Here is an 18,344-nt window from a genome sequence, read left to right on the forward strand (position 1 = left end):
TCAAGAGAAGAAAATGTGAGCCATCCACCGCGAGTTGGCATCGGTGGTGACGAGATCGAGGTGCTGGAAGAATTTGTGTACTTGGGCTCACTGGTGACTGCCGAAAATGATACCAGCGGAGAAATTCGGAGACGTATAGTGGATGGAAATCGTACATACTTTGGACTCCGCAAGACGCTCCGATCGAATAGAGTTCGCCGCCGTACCAAACTGACAATCTACAAAACGCTCATTAGACCGGTAGTCCTCTACGTACACGAGACCTGGACGATGCTCGTGGAGGACCAACGCGCAGGAAGAGGTTCAAGAGAAGAAAATGTGAGCCACCCACCGCGAGTTGGCATCGGTGGTGACGAAATCGAGGTGGTAGAAGAATTTGTGTACTTGGGCTCACTGGTGACTGCCGAAAATGATACCAGCAGAGAAATTCGGAGACGTATAGTGGATGGAAATCGTACATACTTTGGACTCCGCAAGACGCTCCGATCGAATAGAGTTCGCCGCCGTACCAAACTGACAATCTACAAAACGCTCATTAGACCGGTAGTCCTCTACGTACACGAGACCTGGACGATGCTCGTGGAGGACCAACGCACTCCGAGTTTTCGAAAGGGAATTGCTGCGTACTGTCTATGGAGGGGTGCAGATGGCGGACGGTACGTGGAGGAGGCGAATGAACCACGAGTTGCACCAGCTGTTGGGAGAACCATCCATCGTTCACACCGCGAAAATCGGACGACTGCGATGGGCCGGGCACGTATCCAGAATGTCGGACAGTAACCCGGTGAAAATGGTTCTCGACAACGATCCGACGGGCACAAGAAGGCGAGGTGCGCAGCGGGCAAGGTGGATCGATCAGGTGGAAGATGACTTGCGGACCCTCCGTAGACTGCGTGGCTGGCGACGTGTAGCCATGGACCGAGCCGAATGGAGAAGACTCTTATATACCGCACAGGCCACTTCGGCCTTAGTCTGAATAAATAAATAATCCCGCTCCGTGACAAGCAGACACTTCATCGAAAAAGCACTTTGAAAATTTTGAGCTCCATTTTTATAAAATTAGAGAATTAGACAGAAAAGATGTAGGAAGTCTAAGATGAAATCGATCTATCCCTTTGAAACTATCCTTTGCAAACCAGGTTTCAGAACTGATAAAAAAGTGGCCACTTTTCCTCCAACATTCTAGGATGTCCTGCAATATCATCAGATGGACCGAATGCCTTCATAAAATTGTTGATGAACTTGTTTGCAAAGAAAGAAGTTTGATGCGTCGTAAGCCAGGTTTCTGAACTGAGCATGAGCCTACGGCTGCTACTCCGATATTGCCAGGTCAGCTGTAATTACACAGAGAACCAACAGATGTTGTTTGGGACTAACATCATCTTCAATGTGTAAGAACTGGTGCCCCAAAATTTAAGCATTTAAGTCCGAATGCAGGTCAATTAGGGAATAAGTAGGTAGGATTCTCGCTTTGATGGAAGCCGACTAGTCATCTGCACTTCCACAAGAAATCACTGGGATGTTGGATATATGGGTGATTGGCACAATGGAACGCGCACTAATTGTCTTACGAATCGCACGAAGCAGAACATAGGGGGGTCCCGTAGCGTAGTTGGCTACACGTTCGCCTTATAAGCGAATGATCATGGGTTCGATTCCCAGCCCCTTCACCAAACCTTCGTCAATCACCAGAAGCGCAGTCCGTACGGTGGCGTTTTGGGGAACAACGCGCCACACCAATACGGCTGCCTGATGACGACTGACAAAAACTGTTCTTCTCGGAGGCACTCCTCCAACGTACTTTGATTAATGGCAACCGAACAATGCAACGATCACTGGATTCACCACATAAATAAATGAACACAATGGACACACGATGATATGGACTAGCAACGACAACAATGACGAATTATGGACATCTATAAATAGATTCTGTAGAGCAGAGTGCCACAGTAGATCACGGCACAGTAGCGGTTAAGAGCACAGAGTGCATACCAAATAAAAATATGAATAAAAAAAAGCAGATCAATATATTACAATGATCGCGCCATCGTTTCGCGTATTAAAAGAAACACGATCGGACGTGTACTAAACTTTTACTTGCTCATTAATTTATTCACCCGCACAATGCAGAACAAAATATTCCGATGATCGCGCGATCGTTCTGCGTGTTGGAAGACACACGATCGGACGCACACTAAACTTTTACTTGTTTAAATTAACTCTCCTGCACAATGCAGAACAAACTATTCCAATGAACGCGCGATCGTTCTGCATATTGGTCCAATCGTGTTTGGTTTTTTCACAGTACAGTACCGAAAATATCGGTACTGAAGCCAATGAGAACCGGTATTTTCGGTACTAAAAAGCAGTAAAATCGATTACGACTAAAATTAAAGCATGGAGGAGGTTGGAAATAAATTCTCAAAAATGACAAACATACACACTTAAAATAAATCGCCGAATTCGGTAAAATTTTACCGAAATCTCAACAGCAGAACTGTTCGGTAAATAATTTAACTGATTTTCGGTGATTTTGACAGTTGAGCAATGGAAAAAATTACAAAAAATCTGTAAAATAAATTACCGAACTGTTCTGCTGTTGAGATTTCGGTAAAATTTACCGAATACGGTGAAATGAGTTAAGTGTAGTTAGAAACTACTTCACAATTTAAAATTATGTGTTTTTTGTTCAAATCACTGAGCATTTAGCAAAGAAAGATGGCAAGAAGAAAGAAGAAGAAAGATGAGAGAAAAATAGAGAAAGTAGGAAGGGAAAAAGAAAGAAACAAGAAAAAAGAGAAGAAGACAAAACAATGGAAGAAAGGAAGAAGGTAAACGCAAGAATGAAAAAGGAAAAATCAAAAAGGTAGAAAGACGAACTAGGAGAAACGAAGGGTGAAGGAAGAGAGAAGAAATAATAAGAAAGTAGAGAAAAGAAAGAAAGAAGAAGAAAGAAAGAATAAGTGAGAAAGAAGAAGGAAAAAATAAAAATGAAATAGGAAGAAGGAATAAGAAAAAAAATAGTTTGGAGAAGGGATAAATTTCTCCGTTTTCTCCGTTTAACTTCTGACTTCTTGCACCTCACAATTCCTTGCCTCTTACTTCTTACTTCTCACATCACACTTTTCATATCTCATTGCGTATTTATCATTTCCCTTTCCACTTCTTTTTTACCAAGTGAAGTGGGAAGTAAGAAATGTCTCATTTCTTACTTATTTCGGTATACTTCGCAGTTTACACTACTAATTTGTATTAACCACTTTCCTTTGATGGGACTCAAACCCACGACCCTACTGAGCCTACCCTACCTAACCATTTCAAACTGGATTTCAATTTATGATTAAAATGGATTTTCGCTCGAGAAAAACATGAACGAGACTCCCGGAGACGAGCCAGCCTAGAGCTAAAATTCTGCTTAATTTAATAAAGACAATAAAAAAAATGAACGGGACGTAAAAAAGTTGGTCGGTCGTATAAGATAGCCAAAATATCTTCGAGAAGACGTTTTGCATCATCATTGCATCCCAAATTTGTCGAATTTTTGAACAAGAGGGGCTCAGTTGGAAAATTCTCAAATTCTCAAAATATGGAACCAAATTGTACGAAACTGAAATGCGCGTACTAAAATGCAATTAACAAAAACTCAATCTTCTCAGGTGAAGTGCCTTCGATAACGAATCTAGCTATTTATTTGCCGAGGGTAGTTTCTTGAACAAGAAGGATTAGTAGAGGTATTTTTAACAAAAGGAACCTTTAATAGAGTAAACTAGTAACTAGAGTAACGCTGTACATGTAATAAAATTTAAAAAAAATCTGTACAAAGTTCTTTGTCGACGGCGAAGACTCGAACACCAGCATAGAAATTTGAAGGCACATCGAGGCAGGAAATTGGACTTACTTTAAACTCAATATGCCACTTCGAATGATAAAATGAATCAATAGCATCCATATACTGAGCCCTCCATGATCATAAAAAAAAAGAATCAATGCCAAAAACTTGATTTTATCTATTTGCAGATGACAAAGAAAATATTTGCAATTGACTTTTCTGCAACAAGAATCATAAAACGTAATTAGGTGCGCACTTGAGCTTCGAGGCGTCCTTTCTCAAAGCGCAGAAAACATCCGCAAAGAAAATAAAAGGCCAACTCGCAAAGACTATAACTTACCTAAATTTGAACTAAATATTTAATGGATCTGCGTTAATTTCATCCCCTTAAAAAATTTTGAATGTCAATTTTCTAATGATGCTTCTTTAGCCCAGATACCTATTAATATCCATCTATGTCATGTACATAGTTTCTCTGCAAATCCCTCAAATCTAATGAACATTTTGTGGTGCAGAAGTGCAAAACGTATCATAAAAGCCGAAACGATTATGAAATTTACGACCACTCAATTTGCAATCGACAGAAATACCACCTTCCTATAATAGGTCGCTGTCGGTCTGCACTTGAATGTAGAAAAGGTGCGCAAAAAAAAAAGATTTCCTTCATAACGGTTGCGCACCGCCTCCGCTCACCCTTTACGAACTGGCTGCGAGCCGGAAAATGAGAAAACTGTTGCGCCTTTTCAGAACCCATTTGAACTAGACTGGCTCGAACGAATAAGTGATTGACTCGAATAGAATAAACAAAAATATTATGTTCAAGAACTCGTTATGATTCTTAAAGGTAAAATAGTTATTTATTCAACATGTTTACTCTAAATATATGAGCTTCCTTGTCAGATACACGGTTCTATGTTTTTTTAAATAGGCGTATATATTTTTGACAATGTAGTTTGAAAAGGCTAATGCTGAATGTGTTGAATAAGTGGATTATTTATATTATTATCATTATTATTACAAGGATAATAAGCCAAAATGAAAATATTTTATAGCACTAACCGCTTCTTAAATGAAGAACACGGTTTTAAATCTTTTGGTTAAACATTATCTAAGGGAAACTAAGGGCTTCAAGTTTGTCATCATAGCAAAACAAACCCTACAATATGTAGCCGAGAAGCAGTCTAACAAAGTCATTAGTCAAACAACAAACCAATGCTTGATGCCTTGCTCGGTGCGCTTTACATTGTTGTAATGTCGAACAAGACCGCCCTGCTCTCTGATGCAAATTCGCTGCTTGCAATCGCGCGCGGCTGCATGGCGGTGTGCCCGCTTTTTCCTCTGCCTCTGCAGAGAGTTGAAGATAATATGCACGTTGCGAGGGTGCTGCTCGAGAGCTGGTGAACTGTATTGAAAGTTCTCACGCAATACGACGGTTGTTGACTAACTGTCGACTGATTGCCACTATTTAGTAGACTGTCGGAGACTCGGTCAAAAGCGTGGGTTCAAAGCGGAGAAAGGCGCCAAGCCAGCCGAGACTGTGTGGAGTGAAGTAAGTTTCCCAGAACAGCCCACTGAAAATCGGTTGGTTTGGTAGGCTGATGATTATCGCCATCTGCGCACCACCCGCTATCTGCATCAATCGTAACAGTACTTAACAAATTGGAAGTTAAAGGGTAACCCTCGGCTTTGACCTGTATAGAGCGGTGTTGCTCGTCTGGTGCAACGAATTGTTAATTGATTGCTTATTACGGTGTTGGAGGGTAGTACCTAATCGCCACCGGCCATCCGAGGTTGGCATTGTTGAAGGGATCGACTGACCCTTGCGCCGATGATTGAGTTTATTCATGTCAAAAGGCCACTCGGACCTGATGCACCATCCATACCGTTACCTAGTTCTGAGAATGGACTCCCGACTGAGGGAATAATGTTTATTGAATTCCATTGTCCAGTTTGATCGCTAGATAAGTTACTGCTGATGAATGAAAAGTTAGATAATAGAAAATATATTCAATATTATTGCTAATGTCATAAATTATGTAACTTTATGCCAGAGGTGCTATTTATTATTGCTTTATTTTTTGTGTTTGTTTATATTAGTTGCGTTATAATAATAGCCTTCTGTCTGTCCATCCCTGTCCATAATTGAACGGAACGGCATTGCTTTTTTTGTTCTCAATCTTTTCGATCATCGACAGCCTCGATTGACTTCTAATTTATTATAACTTTTGTAGCATTTCGAGGCACTTTAGTGTGCTAACTCAAACTTGTTTATCTATTTTCTATATAATAAAAATGAAATGGTCTGTGTTCGTATCCGCATAACTCGGAAACGGCTGGATGGATTTTCTTCATTCCTTCAGCAAATATGTTTGTTATCATTTCCGACGGGTTTATATGGTATTTCCTTATACGAAAATCATGAAAAAAGGGTAGTAAATCGTGAAAAACTGAAATTCAGAATCGTATGGAAATTTCGCATGGGCAGTTCAGATCGTATATTTTCGCCTACTTTGCAGGACAATGTCTGCCGGGTCGACTAGTTAGTCATAAAACAAAATTAGAAATGTTATAAAGTCCAAACTCAAAAAACTTAAACAAGTTTTTAAGACTACAACAAGCTAATGCTTCCAGCAGAGACATTTGGTTAATTGTTTTATTTTGTTTGTGATAATTGGTTATTTTGATTGTGCCGTTTTAGATTTTTTAGTTTCGTTTCAAAAACTGATAACGTTTCCCTTTGTAAATTGGAGTACTAATAGATTAACTATGTCCTTGTGAACAAATAATGTGTCGGAAAGTTTCAGTTTTCCTTATTTTGGGGTGCGCGTTTATTCAATTTATTGTTCCCGTATCACTTTTTTTTCGCGATGTTCAACAAAGATAATTCTGGCCGGTCTTGGCGAAAAGCACACCAAGTTCTGCCATATTTTCAAGTAATGCGATAAACCATTAGTATCGGGAAGTATGATAATGGATTGACTATAATTATAATCTAGATATGTAGGGGGAGAGCTGGCAGTGTTACTTGGCATGCGGCATGTCCAAACAGGGTTTCACTACTGTCCAGGACAAGTATAACAAAACCCAGTTAATCTGGAATAGATTGCATGTCATGGGAAACTGCACTTCATGAATCAAAAAATTGATGTTGCAGGCGATTCATTATCATATTTCTTCGAATATCCTTAAGGATTCCTTGGAAATTTACTTCCGCAGGAGAATTCATCCGCAGGAGTTATTCCATATATCTATATATCTATATATCCATATATCTATCCAGATTCCTTTGGATATGCCTTCAAAAATTTATTCGGCAAATCCTACGCAAATAAATACAGAAATTCATTCGTAAATTCCTTGAGAATTTCTTCGGAACTTCCCTCAAAAAATATTTTTTTGGAAAATCCTTAGGACATTCCTTGAGGAATTCTTACGGAAATGCCTTCAAAAATTCTCCTGAAAATTCTTTTCGAAATTCCTCTGGAAATTCCTTCAGGAATTCCGTTCAGAAACTTCTTTAGGAATACATTTACGAATTCATACAAGAATTGGTTCGGAAATTATTTCAGGAATTCCTTCAGCCTTCAGGGATTCCATTGGACATTTCTTCATAAATTCCTTCGGAATTTCCTCCATGCTTTCCAAATTCCAGGACGAAATTTTCATAATTTTTTTTAGAATATCCGAAAATCTCCAAAAGAACTTCTGAATGCAAATTATTTAAGGAATTCTTTCAGCAATTATTTTAGGAATTTCTTAGAGAAATTCTTACAGTGATTTCTCATGGAATTGCTCCGCAATTTACCTCAGATTTTTTTCAGAACTACCTCCAGGAATTCATTTGGAACATTCTTCAAGCACTCTTTCAGAACTTCCTCCAGAAATTCTTTCAGAAAATCCTTCGGACATTCCTAGCAGAAATTCACTACGACCTTTGAAAACTCCGCTAGAAATATTGTATGGGACTTATTCGAGAATCTCTTAAGAAATTAATTCAGATTTTTTTAGGATTCCTTCGCGTATTTCATTTTGGAAATACTTTCGAGAATTGTAGAATATTTTGGGATTTCTGTCAGAAACTTCTCCAAATATTTCTTTAGGATTCCCATCGTATACCATTTTGTGCTTTAATAAATTTTCCAGCATGCATTATAAAAAGAATTTGCTTAAAGTATTGCGGTATGGCAATAGCTCTCAACCTGGGATACATGTACCCCGGGAAGCACCTTTGCTAGCCACAGGGGGTACCTCGGACAAAAATGCGTATTTGCGAATATATAACAATTCCCATAGAAAATAAATGGTAAAGTTTTGATAATTGTGTCATTTTTTATTCCTAAGCTTTGTATTGTACATAATATGCATGGCGATCAGTATATCAAAGCATTTTGAATCCTTCCCACCATATAGCACAGTGTATGAAGGGCTATGGAACGAGAGATAAAAAGAGCAGCCATCGAGTGACTAAAATATGGAATTTAAAGCTGTTCGGAATAGAGGTGTGCATCGCCGCGCCACAACGCCGCCACCAATAGTTTTTGGCACGCCGCCACCTCCGACATTTTTGCATCGGTGCGCCACCGTTTTAAATTTTCCACGCCGCTGATCTATAATTTATTATTTATTTATTTGCTTGATCACCTTCATCTGACCTATGTCTTAATGAAGTAAAAACTAAACCAAATTAAATTACAAAAATATTCGGTACAAACATAAATCATGGAATCAGTCAAAATACATCGTCATTAAAAACAAACAAACAGCCAATAACGTTGTCAGAAGGATCATTATACAAATAACACAAAACATTCATGATCAGTATACGGTAACCTAGCCTAGGTTGTTTTTTGTTTTTTGCGTTTTTTGTTTTTTTTTTTTTGTACTGTCTCTGTCTCTATGTTCCGTAGATCTCCGTTACTCAGGCCATCCGGAAGACGCTCCCAGTAGAACCAATCCTCGAGCACGACGACACGCCACATCGTCCCTTACGCCAAATGCCCGGATGAGCAGCCGAAATTCCTTGATTCCGAATCCTAAGCCTCGTCCATCCTTAAATATTGTAAACTAACCTCGAGTCACCACGAGTACGCTGGCTCCTATCCTTCTCTTACTAACTGAAAAAAATGACATTGATTGTATATATCACAAAGAAATATGGCTCCGTGGTGTTGAACTTAATCTGTAGATTAAAAAAACACAGAAATAAAGATTAAAAAAAAAAAAAAAAAAATATGGCTCCGTAAAGTGTTATACACGCCTGAGCCTACCAAATAAACGAACTTGGAAAAAAAACTAGCCTAGGTAACAAAGTCGAATTGCTGGAACCTTTCGTTGAACCTGGATACCATAAACCTAATGGGGTCATGTTGTCCATATCGGGTGTTGCGAGCGTCCGTCAGCAGGAAGTTTCGCCGTCTCAAGGATCTCTCCGGGACATAAATATAATACGGTCAATCCAATTCTTGTTGTATGGGCACCACACCAGTACGGCAGATTCCAAAATGGCACGAACTAAAGCACAGTAGAGTGATTTGAGGCAGAGAGGATCACGAAAATCATTCCCGTTGAAATCCAAAAAAAATCTAATTGAAATAGAATTTTTGAACGGAAAAGAGTCGTTCGGCAAAAAAACCATTTGGCCGAAGATCACAAGGCTAAAAGTTGTTTGGCCGAATATGTCGTTTAACTGAGCAAAGCAAAGCTTGAGAGCAAATCGATAACTTGTTTCGATGCTGTGAAATCATCGAAAATGTTTACTTAATTTGATATCTTTTCGGTCGTTTTTGCGTTTTTGTCAAAATCAAAATATATGTTTTCTAAACTGACCCCACAATCATGGGTCACAGACTAATATGGGTCACTTTCATTTGATGAACGTGCAAAATGGAGTGACTAATGATTGTTACAAAGTGACCCATATATAGGTGTAGAGTCAGTGTATATGCTCTCATTATGTTTTCAGACCATCAGGGTGTCCAGCCTAAAGTTATTTGTTCGAGAATGCCATTTGGTCGAACAGTTCCTTTGGCTGAAAAAATCGGTTGGCAGAATAACTCAATTAGCCGAAATAGTCGTTTCTCCGAAAGACCCATTTAGCCGAAATAGACATTCGGTCGAAAGTGTCGTTCGGCTGAATTAATCATTTTGGATATTTTATGGACATTTACGGGAGAATTTTTTATATTTCACCTTGAAAATTTGATGAACTTCCCCAGAAAATACTTCGAGTTTTTCCAGATATTCATTTGGAAATAAGTTCAGGGATAAGTTCATCACAAGACGACTAGTTTGCCACAGTCATCTTTATAACAACGAAAACATGATCGAAATTTTCAAAGTTTTTTTTATTTCTTCAGAAAATACTTGGGAAATTTTTTGACCGAAAGCTACAGACGGCCGAACTGGTAATTTGGCCGAAAAAACCGTTTGCCCTTACAGGTCGTCTGACCGAAACGATCGTTAGCCCAAAATGCCGTTGGATTTTTGACAGAATGGGCCATTTGGTCCAACAGGTCATACGGCCAAATGTCAATGACTAAACGGGTAGCATGGTCAAAAATGGCCACTCGTTTGTCTAAATGGCCTTTTGTCAATTGACCATTGAACAAAATTCCGTAGCCTCTCTACTTTTAAGTCGATACTGGCCTTTAGACCAATAAACATCTAGCCAAGCTCCATTTAGTAAAAAAAAACGTTAAACGGAAACTGTTATCAGGTCAAAACTGATACCACTGCAGCTTTGACATCACATATCGAAACCGATGAGAAATCAAATCATTTATGCTGGCGCTTGGTTTTTTAAGTCAAAACAGTTGAGAAACAACACATCTTTCATTCCACCACTTTCCCAGTGCGCCTTCGACATCACAAACCAAAAGCTATGAGCAAATCATTCAATCCGACGCTTTTCCAGAGGGTCTTCGACATTCCCAGTCGACACCGATGAGCAAATTATTCAATCCGACGCTCTTCTAGAGAGTCTTTGACATCCCAAGTCGAAACTGATGAGCAAATCATTCAATCCGACACCCTTCAGAGCGTCGTCGACATCACAAATAGAAATCGATGGAAAAAACGAACAGTGGGTAATGTCTGTGACATAACCGCTAAGTGGACGTAGGACTTGACTTGACCATGCCTTTAAGATACATAATATGTCCAAATTTGTCACATCAACTAGGGGGAAAGACGGCTTTGGCAGGTTTTGTTCTATTATTGGCAGGGGGGTTTTTGTCGACCAAATTTTATAAAATTTGGTCACAATATTCTTTGATATGCAAAGAATGTTTAGGCCAAATTTGAGCCTAGTCAGTCATAAAAAAAACCCCTGCCAATAATAGAACAAAACCTGCCAAAGCCGTCATTCCCCCTATTTTGGATAAATAATCGGCGTTGCATACCATTCCTTGGCAAAATATTCTCATCAAATCGACACAGAAATCAAATCTACCTCGAACAAGAATCATCAAAAACAATTCTGGAAGTATCTGTCCGGTCACGGAATATTAGCCTCGACAGTGACAACCTTCCCACTGAAGGACTGCCTGAAATAATCCACAAGTTGGCTCAGCAGGGGATGTAGACTGTATCTCAGCCGTTCCACTGAAAGGCCTCCTAATCCGTGCGATAGCGACTGAAGGAGCACATTATTTTTAACTCTTAGAGCCTTGAAAAAGGCTGTTTGCTTCGTCCAAAAAGTAAGAAAACGATCTTTTCAAATAACCGCGAATTTCTAGTGGTGGTATAAAAAAGACTGCGAGCGAATGCACTTTTCTTTTATACCTTATTTTGAATCTTCTCTGCTTCCCAATTGATGGGCCAATCAGCCAGTGTCTTGTATCCCGCTTCTTTGTCAGCCAAAGCGTCATCATCATCAACGCGTTCGAGAAGGGCTTCTTCTTTTTTACGCTTGTTGCTCGCTGCTGGCGACTATTTCCTAACAGGACTTTTCGCTTGATACAGGCCAATAAGCCGGGCAAGCGACCTTAGAATTGCAGTTCAGGTGAGAAGTACGTGTTCTTTTCTGAGACAACATTGTTAGTAGTAGATGGAAGGAAACACCCGGACATGGGATCTCGGGTGATAAGATTTAGAATTGGTAACATGGGATGATCATTCAGTCACGTTCGCTTTGTGTGCGGTCAGTATCAAACAATGTTTATCTAGATATTTCTTGATCAATGCCAAAAAATCCAACATTTGATGAAAAATCGATTGATAGTTTATTGATGTTTGAGCTGTTATCGGTATTTTTTTAACCCAAATATCCAAATATTATGTGAGAGATTTGGACATCTTATGTTTTGGCATGGTCAAGCAAAGTCCTTCGTCCACTTCGCGGTTAAATCAGAAAAATTATCCACTGTTAGTTTTGACGCTATTTATGAAAATCACGCAAAAAAAAATTTCATCACTAGAATATTGGATTTGGCACCCAAGTACAATTTCTATCCCGAAGGGTATTGAAAGCATTGATATTGATCTCTATTATTGGCTCTCTGAAGAACCGTCTGTTTTTTGGACATACATGCTGCATCATGTGGCTTTTCTTCAGCCTGTCTCGGCTCATCACCGATGCCGGCCGGTCTCGGCTCGACTCTGTTGCTGCTGCCGGTATCTGCTCAGCATTGCTGCTTTGTCGGGTCTGTAGGGTGGACTTCTGCTGTACTGGCTAGGTTTCGGCTGATGATGGTGGCTTCCTGCTAAAAGTTGTGAGTGCTGTTCAATCGATGATGCGGTTGCTTCGCTTGTCCCGGTCAGAATGAAAGGAAAAAATCGCGTTGCGCTATTTTATGGTTTCTTGGCAGACCCAGCGGCTGCTCATTCGCTGGTGTCTGCACCAATCAGAACGTGGTAATGGAATGATGCAAGAATTATGCGGTACCCATATTTATAGGTTCCCTTGATCTCAATGTTTTTTTTTTTTTTTTTTTTTTTTAGGGATGAATGACCGCCTGAGTTAATATCCCTCAAAAACAAACCATCATCATCAATGTTTTCATTGAAAACAGTTTCATGCCTATTGAAACAAGTTTTTCGGGTCTTATCAAGCATGGACATGGAAGGCATACTTGAAATCTGTCGATTGAGGGGTTTACCGCAGAAATTCGTCCACTGAGACGAACGCTATTAACGTTTAAAATCTTTCAACACAGCGTAACGCGGTCGATTTGAATATTTTGGAATGACACCCGGTATAGTAAAGAGAGACGTAAGCCCTACGTCAAAAAATCATTCAATGCGACGCTCTTCCAGAGCGCCTTCGACATCACAAGTTGAAACCGATGAGCAAGCTATTCAATCCGACGCTCTTCTAGAGAGTCTTTGACATCCCAAGTCGAAACTGATGAGCAAATCATTCAATCCGACACCCTTCAGAGCGTCTTCGACATCACAAATCGAAATCGATGGAAAAAAAATCATTCAATCTAATGCTCTTCCAGAGCGTCTTCGACATCACAAGTCGAAACCGATGACCAAATCATTCAATCCGAAGATCCGAAGAAGTGCTGAAGTTTCTTATATAAATTGCGACGAATTTTATGCTGTTATTCCAAACAATTTTATTTGGGAATTCTAGAGAGCTTCTCTTTGTAATTCCAAAGATTTTTCGAAACTTCATAGTAGTTCCTGTGGAAAATCCAAAAATAATTTCCAAATTTAGGAAAAACTTTATTTTACTAAAACTAGGAATTTTATGGAGAATAAATTTTAAAAAATCGCCAAGCCGATTCACGCCGCCGCCGCCGCCGGCTAAAATGGCTTTCGGTGTAACGTCGACGACGCCGCCGACGACCAAAATTCTGACAAACGCCGCCACCAACAAATATGGGACCGACACACACCCTTTTTAGAGACATGAAGGCTTTTTTTCTAAAAAGCTTAGTAGATTCGTAGCAAGAGATTTTAAAGCTTCCTTATAAGCAACTCGGAAGCTTCCTTTTGAGAGGCGCCGTGGCCATCTTTTTAAGATGGCTCGGAAGCCTCCTCTTGAGAGGCTTGGAAGCCACCTTTCAAAAGGCTCGGAGGCCTCCATTCGAGAGGCTCGAAGCAGTTCTTTAAAGAGGCCTAAAGGAAGCCTTTCAACAGGCTCTGAATTCTCCAAAAGTTTTCAAAATCTTATAGGATGCTTAATGTAAAAACATAAATTTAATTTAAGAAATTTTCAAACAACTTTTTGAAGAGCCATATTTTCTGTAAGTTTTCAGGTCTGTATTTCATATATCTCATAAATTATGTTTATTTTTATTTACAGCGAAAAAATAGCGGGTACCTCAATGAATGTGATAGTTTGAAGGGGTACCTCTCAAGAAAAATTTTGAGCACCGCTGGTGCATGGTGTTACTAATAGAATTTCTGAAGGATGCATTCGTTCGGCAACGACATGGCGCGGTTAGTAACTGGCCATGAGGTAGTCTTTTTTTGTGTAAAAATGAGGAAGGAGGAGAACAAAATAAGTAAAAGATAAAAAGGAAAAAAAAAGAACTGCTCTCCGGTGAAAATAGACGGAGAAGCAAGAGTACAAGATGGAAAAAAAGAACAAAAAAAACAAACTGGTTGTTGGCTTTCGGTTGCGATAGATGGAGAGCCACAAGGAGTAGAAGAGTAAAGCCACTTAGAGTAAAAAAAAGGAAATTTTAAAAAAGAGCGAAGGTAAAAAAAATGATAGTTGAAAATTATCTGACTTTATTGTTTATGGCACTGGAAAACTAAGCTTATTCTTTGCTATTGATGCATGAAGAAAATCGAGAAAACAGATAGTATTGAAAAGGAAATTTAATATTCCGAATGAAAGCATGAATTATTTGAATGCATTGAAACTGTTAATCAAAGCAATCGACTTCTGAATGCATAGGTGCCACTCTTTATCTAAATGTGAGGTCGATTGACAGAACGAAGCAATCTAAATAAACTATTCGGATAAGAATCTTTGGTACTATGTTGATGCATCACTAGAGTCACATGTTCCTGCTGGACGTACTTGTAAGTATACAGCCTATGGAAATTCATATATTCGACGGATCTCACCCGATTGAAGCGATTTGGATAGGAAGAGTGGGATTTCCAAGTTCCTAATGTTAACATTTCGTGGATAAAAGGCGGGCTCTTCTCCCCATCTATTGGGGAGAAGAGGGAAAAGATGGCTTAAATGACCTTTCCCGTGTCAAAAATTGTATCTCATTTTATTGTCTCAGTTGATTCTTTGGCCCATTTAAGGTCAACTTTCCCAAAGAACCCATATTTTTTAAAGCTTCTAACTAGGGGGAAAGACGGCTTTGGCAGGTTTTGTTCTATTATTGGCAGGGGGGTTTTTGTCGACCAAATTTTATGAAATTTGGCCACAATACTCTTTGATATGCAAAGAATGTTTAGGCCAAATTTGAGCCTAGTCAGTCATAAAAAAACCCCCTGCCAATAATAGAACAAAACCTGCCAAAGCCGTCATTCCCCCTATTTTTAAAATCGAAAACAAAAACCTAAAAATTGCTGCACGTGTGAACCGGCCCAAAAAATCATCCGATGTTCTGGGTGCTACAAAAATTACTTCTGTACATTTGAGTCTGACACCGTTCCACCTTGACTCAAAGCTTGTTCAATAATACAATCACACATTTTACATAGTTCTGCCCAAGATGAATACACCACTAGGTGTTCCAATCTGCCAAATTCACGATTCAGCCATCTTGGATATTAGTATGGGAGAGCCAGCTGGTTTGTTTATGTTTTGCACCGAAAATGAATTTTTCACCCCCGCCTTCTTCTCGTCCACAAATTGGGCAGGTTGAAACACCTAGCTGTGTATTCATCTTGGTTCTGCCCAATTCATAAATCGCTGTCAGTATATTAACCGACCGCGCGCAAGGCTTACTTCGATTCATCTATGGAATCAAAAATAGAGGCCGAAACATCATATTTATAGGCAAACCCGCTAGGTAGATTAATCCGGGTTTGTCAAATTCAAAATCTTTGATTCGTTAAACGATCACCATGGTGAATAATTATTGACCATGCGTCTCCATGATTCTTGTATTGTGGATGGTGTCAAGGATTTTCAATTTTCAGAAAATAACATCCTCAGGACGGCGTCTGTTATTTCTAGTTTTCGGTTGTTATGTTATGTAAATTTTAAATGGCTTTCAATCATGAATATAAAAAATATGGAGTCCTTAAGAACCGTTGATGAAAAAAATCAAAATAAAAAAAAATATTTCATTATTTCATCACATAAACAAAGAAGGTTTCGTGTTTTTTTAGGAGCAGGACTATTAAAAGTCACACACACTATACCTCGCACATAAATATGTATTACATATATATTATCATACTGTCTTCACACTCAACAGAATTTATTGTCGTGATAATAATATTTTATTATATTTTTCTATTTTCTTTTCAGGTAAATTCTTCGTTGTGCTTTGCACAATACTTCAAAATGCTAATTAAATACTCCACAACTAATGCACTGCTATTGGTAAGTGAAAAAAGATTATCCATCCAAATATTAAATCATATGTTTCCCTTTGAATAATATTCATGAATAGGAAATTTGTACTCAATTGCATTTGTTTATTTTTGGCGCTGTTTGCTGAAAAAAGCTAAACTAAGGATTTAATACAGCGCTTAAGTATGATGATGGCCTGATTTTATCATGCACCGATTTTGTCGATTTAATTATACTTTATGATAGACAGATTTTTTGTATTGGTTTGTCTAGCTCTTCACAACGAGAAATGCTATGATAAGAACTTGAAAACTTTAGAATTCAAATAGTTTTAATTAAAGAACTTTTTCGATGTATTATTTTTTCACATTAAGTCTTCCATTTATTTTGTGAATGCTCAAAAATATTTTTGTCAATAAATTTCTTTTAGGCGATAAGTATTTAATCATAAAACTATTTTACACGGATTTTCGAATTTTGAACCTTACGACGTACGAACGTACGACGTATAAAAAAGGAATCGGATGTAAGTTCAAATTGTGGAAATAAAAAACTCTCAAAACTTTTTTTCAAATGGACGTGGATGTATTTAACATTGAAACTTATAACGACTTATACTCTCTCTCTCTATTCAGCATATTTTATCCAACTGACGTTACTAGCAGATAGTTCGAATAGATTCTTTCTGTTGGGTACATTAGATGACCAAAATAGTTTAAATTAAGAGCACAATCTCCATTATAAGAATCAAGGTCAGAGTCAATAACACCCATTTGAAAAAAGTTACTCCCTATTTTAATCATTCACTGAAGTTGATAAAAAGAAGGGAAACTGTCTTTGCTTTGGCCTCTTATAGGAAGGACATCTAATTTAATTTATCGCAATATAAATGACCAAAACCCATTTCGAATGATTTCTGCCTCGATCTCTCCTCATTCTCTTTGCTCAGCGGCTACAGGTACATGCTCACAAAGCGACTTACCTTCGTGCTTAGTCAAAGAGTAACCAAGAAACAAAAGTAAGCTGCAAGAATGCCCCTGCAACTAGGCAAACGAAACCGTACAAATGTCCCATCAATCTCCCCCTTCGTCACCCCCGATCGGAAATACCACTCGCAAAGCTACGATCAAAACAACCCGTTGCACAAGTAGCGCTCTGTCAGCTCAGCGCCGCCGATAATCGTACCCCTCCTCAGGTCTGGTACAAAACGAACGCAATGTAACATAAATGAGAGAGAAAACATGAACCCGACAAAAGTAAACCGCGCAACAGGTGAAAACCAGACGGACAGGTACCAGCAACAGCAGAAGAGGCATGCGATAGGGGAGAGTGGTACACAGCACACCGCCCGGCTCAAAGTGATTTGACTGAATTTTTTGTGATGATTTTCTTGATATGCACTAGTAAAACATGAGTATCACTAGTGTCCAATCTACGAATTACACCGTAACAATGCTAATGCTAATTTTCTTGATATGCACAATATCACCTATTCATTAATAAAAATCTGCATACGAAATCAATGTTGAAGCAACTTCATTGCACATTGCGCTGTGTTCGAACTTCGCGAACTTGCAAGGATCAATTGGAGAGCAGTATTTATTTGGAAAACCTCATTGACGCATTCTAGAACACTATCCCCCATATAGTAGCACAACCAGTAACAGACGGTGCATGCGACAACGAAGGTCGGTCTCCGATCATTTCCCTTCCCAACCGCAACCGGCCACCGCACAAAGTCAATGCGCCTTCGGAGGAACTGCAGAAAGGAAAACAAATGATCTTACGGCTCAACACTCGAGCCAAAAAAAGAACTCCAAATACCGTTCGTCATAAACACATTGTCGGTTGGTAGGCTGGTGGTAATTTATTTTCCAGACGAGGACACGCAAGGATACTCTCGTCTACGTTTGCTGTTGACTTCCGATGATGAGACCATGATCGCAGAAAAAGATTACGGACAGGGAACTTCGCCGCAAGAATTCGGAAGGTCCACAACCTTTCGAATTGCAGAAAGCCGTTAGTTGCGGCGACAAATGGAACAGCTGACTGGTGGGGTTCTTTCTTGGA

At 39.1% G+C, this 18,344-nt stretch overlaps 1 protein-coding gene across 9 annotated transcripts in view; it reads left to right on the forward strand.

Moving 5' to 3' along the window:
* LOC134226671 (myb-like protein Q) overlaps positions 1-18,344 on the forward strand; it is a 571,978-nt gene that overhangs the window by 504,475 nt on the left and 49,159 nt on the right. Inside the window, exon 1 of one of the 9 annotated variants that reach the window (XM_062707591.1) lies at positions 16,234-16,304. The exons of the other annotated variants lie outside the window; for them this stretch is intronic. Coding sequence (XP_062563575.1) covers positions 16,266-16,304 — 39 coding nt within the window. The 5' untranslated portion in view covers positions 16,234-16,265. Of the gene's footprint in view, positions 1-16,233; positions 16,305-18,344 lie in introns of those variants that run through there. 9 annotated transcript variants of the gene reach the window in all.

This window comes from Armigeres subalbatus, chromosome 3 (genome assembly GCF_024139115.2).
Source record: "Armigeres subalbatus isolate Guangzhou_Male chromosome 3, GZ_Asu_2, whole genome shotgun sequence".
NCBI lineage: Eukaryota > Metazoa > Arthropoda > Insecta > Diptera > Culicidae > Armigeres > Armigeres subalbatus.